The 15,807-nt window shown below is 38.7% G+C and overlaps 1 protein-coding gene across 1 annotated transcript; it reads left to right on the top strand.

Moving 5' to 3' along the window:
* Positions 1–2,471: 2,471 nt before the first annotated feature.
* Positions 2,472–11,807, top strand: aup1 (AUP1 lipid droplet regulating VLDL assembly factor). The gene is made up of 12 exons (XM_023268837.3): positions 2,472–2,761; positions 4,366–4,503; positions 5,104–5,254; positions 5,822–6,009; positions 6,852–6,924; positions 7,442–7,515; positions 7,916–7,982; positions 8,220–8,322; positions 8,426–8,563; positions 8,660–8,799; positions 9,065–9,153; positions 11,437–11,807. The coding sequence occupies exons 1-12, from the start codon at positions 2,721–2,723 to the stop codon at positions 11,480–11,482; spliced, it is 1,248 nt and encodes a 415-aa protein (XP_023124605.1). The 5' UTR covers positions 2,472–2,720; the 3' UTR covers positions 11,483–11,807.
* Positions 11,808–15,807: the final 4,000 nt, after the last annotated feature.

The following is a 15,807-nucleotide window of genomic DNA, read 5'->3' as shown; positions in this document are numbered from 1 at the left end:
TAGAAAGAAATGTTCACATATCAATGTCTAATCTTTATTTTTTTTATTTATTTATTATCTATTTATCTCTGGAAAAGAAAATGATTTAATTGCAGGTAAACAACAAAAAATATCCTTGTTTTTGTCGTAAAACAAAAGATATCAACAAAAATACATATTCTAAATGAGAAAAAAATTAGGACACCCTACCCATTAATAGCTGGCATTACCCCCTTTGGCTGAAATAATTTCAGTGAGACGCTTTTTGCAGCCATCTACCAGTCTCTGACATCGGCCTGAGGAAAGTTTGCCTCACTCCTCAATACAAAATTCTTTCAGCTGTGAGATGTTTGAAGGGTTTCTTGCATGTACAGCCGGTTTCAAGTCACCCCAAAGTATCTCAATGGAATTAAGATCTGTGCTTTGACTCAGTCATTCCATGACTCTCCATTTCTTAGTTTTCAGCCAGTCCTTGCTGGATTTACTGGTATGTTTTGGGTGATTGTCATGTTGCAGGGTCCAGTCCCGCTTCAGCTTTAATTTTTTCACAGACAGTCTCACATTATCCTCAAGCACCCTCTGATACATGGCAGAATTCATGGTGGATTCTATGACGGTGAGCTGGCCAGGTCCTGCTGCAGCAAAGCATCCCCAAACCATGACACTTCCACCTCCATGCTTCACAGTTGGTATGAGGTTTTTTTCCTGGAATGCTGTATTTGGTTTACGCCGAACATGTCCTCTGTTCTGGTGTGCAAATAATTCAATTTTAGACTCATCTGTGCAAAGAACATTACTCCAGAAGTTCTGGTCTTTGTCTGTGTTCTCTCTGGCAAACTTCAGTTTGGCCTTCATGTTTCTCTTAGAGAGCAACAGTTTCCTTCTTGCAGCTTCTTGCGGTCTGCTCTCGGGGTGAACTTGCATGGATGGCCAGACCTGGGCAAGTTGGCAGTTGTTTTGAAAGTCTTCTACTTGTAGACTATTTTCCGGACAGTGGAATGCCTGATTTCAAATTCTTTTGAGATCTTTTTAAATTCCTTACCAGACTCATAAGCTGCTACAATCTTCTTTCTGATGGCCTCAGACAGCGCCTTCCATCTCACCATGGTGTTCATTCTCACTTCAACAGTCAGGAGCACTCCACACTAAATGTCTGAGGCTTAAACAGGGCAGACCTCTTTCCAAATGCTGACTAATGATGTTCTAATCATGTGCACCTGATGTGATACAACTGTGTGTGATTTTAGCCATTTTAAGTGGGAATAAATGTAGGGGTGTCCTAATTTATTCCTCACCAGAAGTTGCATTTTTTTATTACATTTTGAAGAAAATTTTAAAAAGTTTTTTCTTCGTTTTTAATTGTTCAGTTATATTACTTGAATCTTTCAGTATTGTTAAAATTGATGTTAAATCCATATGTCCAAATATGTTAAAAAAAATATACAGGCTTTCATAGGGTGTCCTAATTTTTTCACAAGACTGTATGTGTCATTCTTGTTTTTCAAACTGATTCCACACTTGACCGGTAACAAGTTACCTGATGTTACTCTAGTAGTCCTACAGAGGTGAGTGTACTTTTGCTATCATGACTCACAGAATCTCTGCCTTCGATTAAAATCACTTCTTAAAATCCATTTTTATCGACTTGATGTGATGCCATCTTTTTATTTATTTATTTCTTGATATTGGCACATTTTGTTATTTTGCCTCTTTTGTCTTCTTGTTTTAACTTAATCCTAATCTCATCTTTATTTTACCATGCTTTATTCGGGGTTACTGTATGTTTTTTTTTTTGTTGTTGTTGTTGTTATTTTACCTTATGGGTACCTACTTTTAATTTGCCTGTCAAAACATTTTGATAGTATATAATAACTCCCCTTCTATATGCTTAGTATTGTAATTATTATTATTGCTAGAGTATTTAGACTTTTATTTATTTTTTATTATACTAGCACCATCTGCTTTTTCTTGCAACTTAACTTAGTCTTCTACCAGCGCGACATTGCTGCTTATTCCTTCTAGTAGTACAATTCGCACGTTATCTTCCTTTATTTTTCTTATTTCCCCATTACCAACTGCCAAAAACTTTATTCAAGACTCAGTGAGCATTTTTATTAGCTCTATTATTTCTATAAACAATATATCCCACTATTGAAAGTTAACTGACGTGTAAATTTAAATATATCAAATGAAACACTAGAGGGAGACAAAACACTGTCACTGCTTTTCTTCTGAGGGGACTTGTATTTTCAAAATATGAGACCTCTTCTTTATATACGTAAATAGATTATTTTATTCAGCTACAAAATATGTGAAAGTATTATTATATGACACAGGCTATAATGAGAGTTTAGACATATAATCTGTGCATTTTTCCGCATTTAACCACGGTTATAAGTCACTTTACAGTGTAGTTGAGACATGACATTTATTGTAGAGGGTTTCAACCGGAAGTGTTATTGTCGCTGCTCGTGGTGAGCTCAGCCGTTAGCATCGTTAGCACCGTTAGCACTGCTGGCACAAACATCTGTTGATAGCTGCTAAGCTAACATTCGCTGGTACGAGCTGTCTGAACGTGTTTTAGTACAACCTAGCCCGAAAGAAGAACAGTAAAGCTAACCGCCAGTTTGCCCCGCCGTATGACATAAGTGCCGTCGCGAACGTTATGACTAATTTATATTTAGGGCTCAGGTTGTATTCTTAGCATTAGCCTCTGCCAAACCGAGGTCCGACTGGCAGACATGGAGACTCGGGGGATTGAGGACATGTTTGACTTTCGTCGGTAAGTCAGCTAACGTAAGCTACCCAGTTAACCGTAAGCTAACGCTAATTAGCCACAACTGGAGTAATGGTCTTATGTTGAAGAAATATCGTGACATTTTAGTAACATTTATGATTCGCTAGCTAACCTGTGTATTGCAGGGCTTTTAAACGAAGATAAACCAAATGTTGTGTAAAACTAACTGCAAGCTAGCAGTGTGATGGCGACGTTAACGTAAACGTTTTACTGTTGGTATTTATTGTGCAGTGCTAATTTTGTTGTACACGTCGTATTTCAAGAAGCTGTAACGTTAAATGCTTCAGCTAGCTAATCTGAGATGATTTTTGCGTTTGACCTCGTACAATTGCAGTTGTCTCCCCTCATTACTAAGAATTACGATTTCTTAAATATATAGTCTCTTTTATCCGGGCATAGTGGTGTGAAAAACTTGGCTATTTGTTTCAGATTTTAAAAAGTGGTCTTTATCATGTATTGAATAAATAGCCCACCTTGCATCTTATACAGGTAGGACATAAGGCCCTTAGCAGCAGCAGTACTGTTTATGGTGTCAGGTTTAAGATAAAATAGGACTAATAATGAACGCCCAAGATGTTCTCCAGCAACTGCCAAGTCAATCAAGTAGTGACACGTGTAACAACATGTAGAAAATGAAAGCTGTGGTGAAACAGGAGACTGGAACTCACAACAAGGCTGGTCCAATAATGATGCATACAGCAGATATTATTTTACATGATCGGAGACATGCAAAACGTCAAAACCCGTGTTCAGCACTTTACAAATAGTTATAGGACCAATGTAAGTTCAAACAGGAACAAAATAGTCAATGCTATGTCTTCCTAATCAACAAAAGCTAGTCTGATTTATTTGACTCTATTTTTTAAGACAAATAAAACAGCAAGACAACCATGCTATTGATGTCAAAATTGCTGTAAAAGCAGTCAGATTGTGTACTTTGAGAACATCACGTTGCCTGACAAATTGCTTTGCACCTCTTATTTAGAGGGACACTATTGCACATTATTTAAAAAAATGTCCCAAGAAACACTGACAGACTGTATATTTTAAATTATTGCCCAACCAATTAAATATCTTATCAGTTTTATTCATACTCAAAGCACTTAATGGTTTAACAGTTAATTCTGGGTAATATGGCCTTAATGCACAACAAAAGATTGACCACAGTCTGAATTAGTTTCACTTCGTGAAGTGTATCAAGTTAAAAAAAAATGAAAGCAGTCCACATCTGGTACAGGTTTTAAAAAGTACAGTATACACTGATAATGATTTCTTTGCTAATTTAAGTGTCTTTTTACATCAACACACAAGATAGAGCAATGCAGATTCCTATGTATTGGTTTAATATTAAATAGTGATGCATACTAGGGAAAACAGGCTCTCGTGCTCTCAGTGGAGACAGTGTACTGGTGACACTATTTGCAGCTGACCTCAAACCTAGTTTTGCATATACTATAATTTCTTTTTTATTTATACACTACTGATACATCAGTAGTAAACTGCTTGTTATGGGTAATTTAGCACTTTAGTTATTCTGTAGATTCACGATTTACTTTGTTGTTTACAAGTGTGATTTGTTCTTTGTGCAGGTTTCCCAAAGATGCAGCTGTTCTCCTGCTGTTGCTGATTTACTTTCCAGTCGGCATTTGTTTGATGTTGATGCGGATTTTTATTGGTGTTCATGTGTTTCTGGTCAGCTGTGCACTTCCAGAAAGTTTTGTTAGAAGGTAGGTACTTTAAATTGTCAGTATTCTGTTAATACCATTTACTCAGCAGTAACAACATTGTAGTTGTGGCAGCAGTAACTGCAATAGTAATCACATGTGTCTCATTAATAATCAGAGAGCACAACACCAATTATTGAAGTGCAAATAGGGGTAAAAATATAAGGAAACCGTGGCAGTTAATGGTAACAAACACTATTTAATGCATGGTGTGTATTCATTAAAATGATTGCAGGGTAGGTGTCACAGTTTAAATCACTGCATTCAATTCAGCCACCCCATTAAATACCATTAAGGTAAATGGGTGGTCAGTATAATGTAATAAAACCCTGTTCTGTGTTGAATAAAATTGATGACCGTATGATTGAAGAACCTTAACATATAATTGAGTAATGCATGTGAATGATCTGGATGTTGCGATAAGAACAGCAGGAATTAACCCCTATGGAGCTCATACCTGCAAACTGTTACTGAGAATGACGTATTGCACATGAGGATAAGTCATACATACTCACAATGTTGTGCTTTTCAGTGACTATGGGGACTTCCTTGTAGTTAATTATTATATCCTGTTTACACATGCTTTTCTTTGTTTGCTTTTAGATTTATTGTGAGGGTTATGTGCTCAGTGCTGGGAATGCACGTGAGACAGAACAATCCTCGCTCCAGAGACAGAAACACCAAGCTGTACATATGCAATCATGTGACAGAATTTGACCACAACATAGTCAACCTCCTGGCCCCCTGCAGTACTGTAAGTGCTAATTTTTTTTACAGTTCTCCTCTCTAAACCGGCGTCTTTAAACGATTGGGCATTGCTTCACCTTAAATCGCAGTATGCTCTTTGCACCCTACGAGTCTAGAGTGACGTAACTGTGGATGTGAAACTCAGAAAACTGCACAGTGTTTACATTTACCCTGTGTAAACTACAGTATTGATTTTAAGTTGTCCCTAAGCCGAGATTTTTAGTTTTCCCTTTGTTTTTGTGATAGTAAGTGGAACACTCATCTTCATGTCAGTATTTCTTCTGAACCTACTGTGAATTCTGCCCTACTGAAACTGCAAAGATGAAAGTACATTATGTTCTGTATAAAAACTTCAGTGGCTGCAGATGACAGTTTGCTCAGGAGACATTGTGTTCACTGGTGCATGAAAGCATGTTAAAGTCTTACCTGCTCATTGTCCAGACAATATGGCTACCCCTCAGTGACAAAATATGTTTTCATGTATGCCTGTTACCTTTGCTATTTTTGTATTTGACTGTTAACTACAGTGAATGTAGTGTTTGGTGAAGTTCCTCTGCCTCTTTGTACCACTTAGCCCCAGTTAGAAGGCTCCACAGGCTTTGTGTGTTGGGCCAGAGGCTTCATGGAAATCCATTCAGCGGCTGGCCAGGGAGTGATGGGAGACTCTCTTCAGAGGTACTGCTCCACTGAAGGCACCCCACCTTTGCTCCTATTTCCTGAAGAGGACACCACAAATGGCCGTGCTGCCCTGCTCAAGTTCAGGTTAGAGCAAATATTTATGTTGGAGGATATAACAGCTCAGTGTTAGAATGAATATTTGCATCATCTCACTGAGGACAGCTCACTTATTTATTGTGAGAGGAAATAGTCTGTCAGAAAGTTTGAGCCACTGAAATCCACACTGCAAACAAGAGGTGACTACTAAGAGTCACTCTGCCAGAAATCCCTCTCTGGTTCTGTTGTACACATTCACTCACAGTAATCAAAGAAAGAATAATAGTCATGCAGCAGAGCAGCAGCTGTCTGGGATTTATCAGTATTTGCACAATGACACACTTATGGCCTCACACCCAGGTCTTTGCGTGAAAAAATAAAGAGTGATTTAACGAAGCCAGCCACAAATTATCATCCGTCTTTCATGGCACTTTGAGATAGAGATGAATTACTTTGGCGGTTGATTCTCCCTGCTAATTTCCCCCTAGAGTTGGAGGGAAATTAGTGTAGGGAAGTGAAAACAGCTGCAAAATTGATTCATTTCTATTGTTAATTTGAGTAACTCAGAACCAAATTTATGTTTTCTTCATTTAAAGATACGTGGAAAATAAAAAAAAAATGCTGGTATGTGCAGCTTGTAATAGGACTGAGAATATTGCCAAGCTTTTGTTTGGAGCGATCTGAAATTCAGTTCACATTCGTTTTTCATTGGACACCAACAGATACTGGATTCGGCTGCACCTCCTTTGTGCCATCTGCAAAACACTCCACCAGTTCACTGGCTGTTTTCCTCATGTGTCTTTGTGTTATCTTCAAGATATAATAATGAAAATAAAATAGCACAAACTAACCAATAACATACTAAATATATATATATTTTCCCCTTTCAGTTCCTGGCCTTTCTCACTGACTGAATCCATTCAACCTGTGGCCTTACGGGTGACCAGACCATTGATTTCTCTGGTAATGTTACTTGAACTTGCATTTTGAGATGCGATAGATACCATTCCCATAGTATTAATAATATACTGAAAGAATCTACTGCTTGTTTGTTTGTTTTTGTGTGTTTTATTGTTATGTAGAAAGTAAGTTGTGAGAGATTTTTGTGTTTGGCGGTAACGTAACAAAGGCACTGCACTTTGATAACAGCGTGTTATGCATTTTATATTCCATGTTCCAGCGGTGAAAAATCGTTACAAAATGAGAAAAATTTCCTGCAAGCAGCAGGAAGCCGATTAGTGTGGGTTGCTTTGATCTAATCCACCCATCTCAGGACTAAGAATAATTCTGTCTTCTGCTCTTGTGGGCTGCAGTGGCTAATGCTGCACTTTCCTAATAAATGAGTATATTTGTACGTAGTTCGGGTCACCAGGACACCACTGCATCTACTGTATTATCCTCAACTCAGTGGTATAGTTGAGCTACACACAGCTTTCATATAACAATATAAATGACTTTGTTGTGTTTTATCTGTCCGCAGAGCACACCAGAGTCCAGCTGGCTGATGGAGCTCTTATGGACATTTTTTGCCCCATGTACAGTGTATCATGTAAGGTACTAAGTAATTTGTGTCATTATCTCTATCACTGTTGCTTTTCAAAGTTGAATCACAATATTCTGCTGCCACATTTTTGTTTTTTTTTGTAAACTGAACTGGTTTCGTGGGCATGTGAATTATGCAAATTAGATCTACTGAGTACGAAAAGAAAAACAAAAGCTGATGAAAACACTTGGCCTCGGTACAAGTAACCCCAGGCTCATCTACTGAAGCCAGTAATGCTGATTAATCAGCCTGTACTTCAAATGGTTAAAATTAAATCGCTTTTGTGAGTAATTTTTCTCATGCTCCGAGTTCTAAATTCAGCTTTTGAAATGGTCTCCTGTTGATTTCAGAATTTCTGCTGCCATAATTACTTCTTACTTATTGCTTTTTTATTTTTCGTTTTCATCCCAGTTGGCTGCCACCAGTGTCCAGACAAGATGGCGAGTCCACGCAGGAGTTTGCCAACAAAGTCCAGGAGGTAAAACTAATGTCTGCCAATTGAGTAGTAAAAATAAATATGTGGAAAAGTTACAGAGTAATACAGTTTATGCAACCCCCTGACCAGATGACCCACAGTATATCCACAGTCCTCTTTAATATACTCCAAGGACTCCTGTTCCCTAAGCGCACAGCATTATTACACCTGATTTTCTAGATAAATACTGCCTCCGCTTTCTCCTTATAAAGTGAATCTTTTCTGTGTTTTCTCTTTCAGCTACTGGCTGGTGAACTTGGCTTGGTCTCCACCAAGATCACTAAAGCTGATAAAACCGAGCACATCAAAAGGAAAAGACATACTGTTCCACAGACATCTACAAGTAAGTAAATCACCTGATTTAAACAACAAGCCTAATTCTGTACATGTGAAAGATTCAGCTTATTGCATTTTGGAGGACATCAGCTGTCTTTTTTGTAATGTAGATGTCACACCTGGCTCTATTGGGCTGGGATTCATGGTCCAGAGTTTGGGCACAGATGATCACAGGATTGCTAAGATGGCCCAACAGGTGAAGGACGTGCTGCCTCATGTCCCTCTGAATGTCATTGCAAAGGATTTAGGTAGGACACAGTTTGAACCTCGTCATACATTAATATCTACTCTGTTCTATCATTTTTTGTCAGTTTGTAACACATCCTTCTCTTGATTGTGTACAGCAAAAACCAATTGTGTTGACACCACCATAACCAATCTGCTGGAGAACAAGGAGGAAGCTCCAATGGAAGCATCTGGGATGTCGACATTTGGGGCTTCTAAGATCAGCTCCTATTCTTCTGGATCAGCTCCTACCATAAAGGTTTGATGGTTTTAAATGTAGCTGTCTGAGCCCTCTAATGGGGGAACTTGTATCTTAAGATCCATTATAAAGTTCATGTTTCCAAAAGTTTTTCTAGAGAAGTTGAAGTTGCTTAGAAAGACAGATTTACAGAGTCACAAGATAATCAACTTGATTCACTTTATCTCTGAGGGTTCTTTCTCTTTTAGCCCATCAGTGCCTGTTTAAATGCAATCCATCTTTTTTATTATTTGCTAAATTGATTATTTTTCTTTTTTATTCACAGCCTGCTGCCAAAACTTTTGGGAAATCACCAGCTGACAGACATTTGTCTCTCCAAGAAAGAAAAGAAGCGCTGTATAATTTTGCACGGAGGTGAGATTCTCTCACTATTAGAACTGTCACCTGATGGTAATTATTGTATTATTTGAAAGAGGAGCAGGATTGTTTTTACCATTGCAACAGAAATGGCAGACAGATCTGCCACACATGGTAGAATTACTATCTTCATTTATCCACTACCTGTTTTAATCAAGTGCTTATGGACTAATTTATAATACTGTATGTCTGTTCTGTTCATATCAATAAGACACCTTAGAGAACAGCTACAGCTGCTTCATTATGCATCACGTATTACAGTTCACTTGAGACTTAGTTTAAATGCATTCCTGTGGTTGTGTCTGTTGCTCAGTACTGATTCAGCATGGTGTTAAAGCTGCACCATGTGAAAGTCTTAATCTTAAAGAAAATACATCTTTTCAAATGTATACCTGACAGAAATGTTCTGAAATCCAGACTCTCTGAAACCGCAGTCAGAGAACAAATGATTGAGAGAAAAGCTGAATAACAGACATCTCTTTGTCAACCAGTAGTATCTGCAAATATTCTGGGTAGCGACCATCCAAGTTTATCAGATATCTCTCTACATTGTAGGTCACCCTGATATTGGGAGTGACTTTGAAGCACATTAATCCATGATTTTATATCAACAATGGATCAGATTACTGTGTTTAATTACAGTCTGTATATAAAAGACAAACATAGCCACAGTCAAGTCAGTGAGTGTCATCCATTGGATTGTGGACTACAACTTGGGTTTTTGAAACCGGATGTGAAGCAGGAAGAATACATCTGACTGAGAGTTCAAAGATAGTGCTCTCCTGTCCAGTAGCAACTTGTCAATTACAATGTAGCCCTGCTCTAAAACATACACTGCTTTATCATCTATTTTACTATAAATGAAACCATAGTTCACAAAGTGAACATAAAGCTGTAATAAAGGAGACTTGAAGCTAGTGACTGAGACCTTAAACTCACTAGAAAAATGTTTAATGAAGTAAGAGATCAAGTGAGATTTAGGTTCATTTTCTACACAGATTTGTTTTTGTGACCAGAGCAGTCACCCCCCTCTGGCTGTTAGAAAGATGCAAGTTTTAAACACTTTGCTTCGACTTCACCTTTCAGACCCAGTGGTTATGTTTGTCTTTTATATTCTGCTGATCTGTAATGTGAAAGGTGTTTATTTTAGTGGCAAGCTAGTGTTTTATGTTCTATAGGTGCAATGTTTTGGTTTATGGCCTGCATTTTTCTGTTTCGATGCACTTTCACCTGCCTCATCAGCAGAGTGTTCAGTCATATGCAGCGGCTGTTGTCAGTATAAAAGCTCAGACTAAGGCCAATGCTACGAATTTTGTGTCTGCGAGTCCGTAAGAGTCCACATGCAGCCCAAAACGAGTGTCTGTGCAGTGACTCAGCTACAAGGCCAATTAGTGTGTGTTCTCAGCAGTAGTTTGCATGTGTGTAATAGGTAGATACAGCCTACTGTGCATTCATGCAACAGTAGTATAAAAAGTAGTTTAATAGCAACAATTAGGCATCCTTATGTGTTCGCGGCTGTCCATGTGTGCATCCGCAAGGGAGTATAATCAAGGCTGAACTCACTCTGTGCCTCCTGCTGAGCACCAAAGAGCAGAAAGACACAGCTAGCAAATAGCTAATAAACATAGTGTAGCATTTAGCAGCTGAAGAGTCTTTTTTATGTCAAATTTTTGGAAAACAAAAGGGCAGACGTGATAAATGCTGGATGTGTTTATTAAGGAGCTGATAACAAAGACATTAGTCATATCCACTTTATGATGTGATACCAGATCAATGTTGTGTTCATAAGTTGTGTTGCCCTGAAGTGGCCCAGAATGTATCATTGTAGTTTTAGCTAAATGTCAGAAAAATATTGAATGGAAAAAAATCCCCCCAGTGAGCATTACTTTCATTTGACATTTTACATTGCAGTGTTTGGCGTATTTAGTAAGTAGACCAGAAACAGAACATGACAGCTTAAATCCTTCCTGGTTAAACTATAGCTTTAGGATGTTTGCTGTTCTATTTTATATTCCAAATGAAGATACCCTTAAAATGTAGCAGATTAGTTGAACAGGGACAGAGTTTGACAATAAGACACTTAATTCAGTTAAATATTGTCCAAGATACTGTTAAGATTACATTTCTGCATTTACAACAGATCCAGAAGCAGTTAGATAAGTGATGATTTGTCCTGTCTGTAATGAAGTGTTTGTGTCACATTCACTGTATGCAAGTGTGTGTTTGTGTCAATATCTCGACACGTTAAAGTGAAATTTAATCTGTTCCTTTCCCTTCCAGACGCTACATTGAAAAGCATGGATTGGATCAGGAGGACAGTCACTGAACACACTTTGGGTCAAGCCACTATTGAGAACTTGTCAGAAAGAAGCATCTTCAACCTGCATAGCTGTCTAATTCGAACAGTGATTTTATATTTTCTCAACCAGTTCTGTTGGAAAAACAGATTTTGTTATTTGCAAATAATTGCGACAAGTATTCAGAACATGTATAAGTTCATGGAATGGTGATTATGCATGTGTTTAATTCTTCATTCTGGCTGATACATAATTTTGATAACAGTTTGTATTACGATCCACTGACTGTGAATCATGTATTTATTTTTATAATGTCCAGAGTCGTCGATGAAAATAAAGTTCAGCTTGACCTCGCTTTCAAGAAATTATTTCAGTTGGATGTGAACTCGTGTTGTTTACAGATTGAGTGACTCAGATGTCCTGAGTTTAACAATCTGGTAGACTCAAAGGCAGGCAGGGGCAAGCAGCCCTAAATTTGGAATCCAGTTGGTATTTTAGTAGTTCAAGTTGTTTGTTACTATTTTTAGTTGATAGAGTCAGCTAGCATTTCTCCAAACAACTTAATATTAACATAGGAGGGAGTCGGAAAGCAAGCCTGTGCTTGTGCAGCTGAAACTCAGTGATCCACAACAACTCATAAGAAACATAGTCCAAAGCCTCTTCTGTACTCATTCACTACAAAATATAAGAAACATTAAAGTACAGGGTTTTATTCGGTGTAATTAATTCACTTTTACTGCACATTTATTAAGGCTACAGCCCCAAACAAAAGAGGAATATTCTGATATTCCCTTTAGAATTTAGTCTTTTCCTTTACATAGCCTAAAGAGGAAAATTTCCACCAAAAATTTAAGCAGAAAGGCACGAACTGGTGCATAAAAATTCACCAGATTGCAGGAGTTGAAATGTATGACTTCAGAAATGACCCACGTCCAGTCGCCAGAGTCCCAGCCTAATATGTTGTTTAGACTAAATGAAGTCTATGCTGTGATTATGAGGATATTAAAAACCTCCTCAAGGGAAAACAAAGGGTTTTAACATAAGAGATAGTATGAAGCTTTATTAGCCCCAAAGGAAATTCTTGCCAGATACTGCTGAAAGAAAACAAAATTAAATTAAAGCTGCAAGCAGCGTTGGACGGGTCCTCGCATCCGTGCCGGTCGGCGAATCCACGCACGTCCGCCAGGTGGCGCTACGACCGAGAGTGCATGTCGGCCTATGGATGTGATGAGGGCTGGACTCTGATCACACACGTAAAATTTCAGGCAGATTGGAGCATGTTCAGGCTACTTATAGAGCTTTTACTGTCCATCCACCAGGTGGCGCTGCGACCGAGAGTGTATATTGGCCTGTAGATATGATCAGGGTCGGACTCTGATCACACATATAAAATTTCAGGCAGATCGGACCATGTACAGGCTAGTTTTAGAGCATTTCCTGTCTATCCACCAGGTGGCGCTATAACTCTGACTGTATGTAAGCATATGGATGTGATCAGGGCAAGACTCTGATCATACATGTAAAGTTTGAAGCAGATTGGAGCATGTTTAGGGTAGTTACACAGCAGTTGATGTTTCATGGCAAAGCATCAAAGTTCAGGAGGCCGCCATGGCCACGCCCTCAGACTTTTGCGGAGCATTTTGATAACTTTTGATCACCCATGTGTGTAGTACATCCTGGCCGAATTTCATCTCTCTCGGTGTTACCCTGTTTGAGTTTATAGCTTTTGAAAATGTCTAAAAATGACCCAACATCGTCAAAACATATGACATATAATTCAAAATGGCTGACTTCCTGTTGGATTTTGGTCATGGGTGTCAATTACATTTTTGTGTGTCTTGATGAGTTACATATGTGTATGTTTTTATGTTCAGCTAATATCATTTCCTCTGGACAATGTTTGTGGTGTTAGAAGTGGACGTTTGTAGGGAGTTTTCAGTTGCGATACTTTAATGCATAAATATTTGCAGTGGTGGTTTCACTGCAAGCATCTACTGATGTCACCAGTGAAGTAAATAAAAACAGCATTTGTTGAACTTTACGCCTCTCAGTGTCTGCAGTTAGTTTAGCTGAATCAATGCAAAGATATTTCTATTTTTCTACATGACAGGAATGTCAGTGAAATCCAAATGCTAAGAATAAACAAGTGATCTGCCTGGTCACAGATCCCACTTTAATCCAAAATAAAGACTTTGCAAGGAAATGAACTTGAAATATGAGCCACCAGTAAAAGTTGTGATCAGACAGAAGGGCCTGTATTTTATCTTTGGAGAAGTTTAACATGTAAGTTTGTGCAGCTGATCAGTGGTGAGGCCTGTGGATGACTGGAGATGTGTGTGGACACTTAGACGAAGCAGCAAATGTGTTGAAAATGAGTTGTCTTCTCAGAGTCTTGAAGATGTTTTGTCAGAGCTAAGAAAGAAGTAAGAGATCCTGCAGGTGATTGTTGAGTGGTGTTGAGGAATTTGAATGTAGAGGAATAGCAAAGAGATTTTGAAGATATTTAAGCCATAAGTTGTATTTTATTTGTTTGCTGTTCTCTCCCATTTGTAGTGAAGAGAAGTGATTTGACATGAAGAATGTGATTTGTGTGGCTTTGAAATTGTGTTAAAATGTAAAAATGAGTGATGAGGAGAAGAGTGTGACTTTTTAGTATTGTGTTTTTTAGCGTGTTCTTTAAAAGTTGTAGGTAGATTATGTTCTTTTTTTGATTTTGTGGATTGTTTTTTTTTTCTTTCAGTGTTGATGTCACCGCCTTGACGAATAGAAGAAAAGCCTGTATTTGGGTATGTAGGACCGGTAGTCCAGAGGTAGTGATGGTGGTTTGGAACCTGGAGAGTGCAGGTTCAATCCCCCACTCTGCTCAAGCTTTTTTTTTCACATTTGGGCAAAATTCGCCAAAAATCTTTGCCCTCTTTGCCCTCTTTGCCCTCTTTGCCCTCTTTGCCTTCTTTGCCCTCTTTGCCCTCTTTGCCTTCTTTGCCTTCTTTGCCCTCTTTGCCTTTTCCAGCAACTTCTTGGTTTTGCAGGAACCACCCTTCAACTCCAATCCACTGACACTCCACACCACAGACCACAACCTTTCCACTCCACTATCATCCTCCGCAAGGTTCCCAGTGGGGATTCGAACCGTGACCCTCCACATGACAGACACACAACCTATGTGTGAGCTATCTTTCACACAAGGTCCTTCATGGACTTTGTTGTAATGATGGTTGAAAGAGGTTGTCATACAGCCAAAGTATGTATATATTGTAAATAAAGCTGCTGTAACAATGTAAATTTCCCCTGGAGTGGGGAGAAATAAAGAACTTTATCTTATCTTTATCTTATCTTATAAAGTGTCAAAAGAGCCCTGGGCTGGATTCGAACCAAAAACCTCCTGGATGAGAGGCAGATAACTTACCACTGCACTATCCTTCCTACTGGGTATAACTGTTAGTTTTCGTAAATGATGGTACACAAAACTATTAAGGAGGTGAAGATAATAAAGGTACTAAGGTGGATTTCAACCAGGGACCTTCAACATGCCAGGCAAAAAACTTACCTCTACACCACCTGTCCTACAAGATGCTGCTCTAACTTTGCTTAAATGATGCTAGCAATTAGTACTGGAGCATCCAAAGGACACATAAAAAGTGTGAGTGGGGATTTGAACCATGGACCTTCAACATGTGAGGCACAGAACTTACCTCTGCACCACATTTCCTACAAGGTGTTGTTGTAAATTGGCTTAAATGATGGCATCAATCAGTACTGGAGCAATCAAAGGACAAATAAAAGGTGTGAGTGGAGATTTGAATCATGTGAGGTACAGAACTTACATTGTAGGTTTGTTTCTGAGACTGAATACACCCAATCTCATCTGATCTGCAAAGCTAAGCAGGGTTGGGCCTGGTTAGTATTTGGATGGGAGACTACCTGGGAACACCAGCTGCTGTAAGCTTTTTACTTCTCCTCACAACCTGAACAAGACACTGCTGGTCATTCACTAGAGACAGCTATCAACTAAAACCTCTTGGTTTCTTTATTATACACTCTATGAGGTGGATAAGCTGCAGCTCATGCTGATTTATTGCTGGTTCTGGTTGGAGCCAAAGAACAAAGGCGTCACCTGTTGGAGCAGCTGATGTCCTGCAGCCTCTTCACCACAGAAAGCCTCTGACAGCTTCAATTCTTTACACTCTGACTGCAAGACACCAATCACATAGGAACATATACATGTGTGGAACAAAGAGCTGAGCTGACACTCAACATGTGTTTGACCATTTATTGATAAAGACATTCAAACATGTCTAGAGATAGAACACCAACGCACGGTGTAAGAAAGGTCAGAACAGACTTCACCTGCTCA

This window comes from Amphiprion ocellaris, chromosome 13 (genome assembly GCF_022539595.1).
Source record: "Amphiprion ocellaris isolate individual 3 ecotype Okinawa chromosome 13, ASM2253959v1, whole genome shotgun sequence".
Taxonomy (NCBI): domain Eukaryota; kingdom Metazoa; phylum Chordata; class Actinopteri; family Pomacentridae; genus Amphiprion; species Amphiprion ocellaris.
Note: the sequence above shows the minus strand (reverse complement) of the source record. Positions and strands in the feature narration are given on the sequence as shown.

Coding starts and splice junctions, on each gene's coding strand:
- aup1 (XM_023268837.3), top strand. CDS start 2,721: ATGGAGACTCGGGGGATTGAGGACATGTTTGACTTTCGTCG. Junction 2,762..4,365: donor GACATGTTTGACTTTCGTCG/GTAAGTCAGCTA, acceptor TTCTTTGTGCAG/GTTTCCCAAAGATGCAGCTG. Junction 7,516..7,915: donor TGTACAGTGTATCATGTAAG/GTACTAAGTAAT, acceptor TTTTCATCCCAG/TTGGCTGCCACCAGTGTCCA.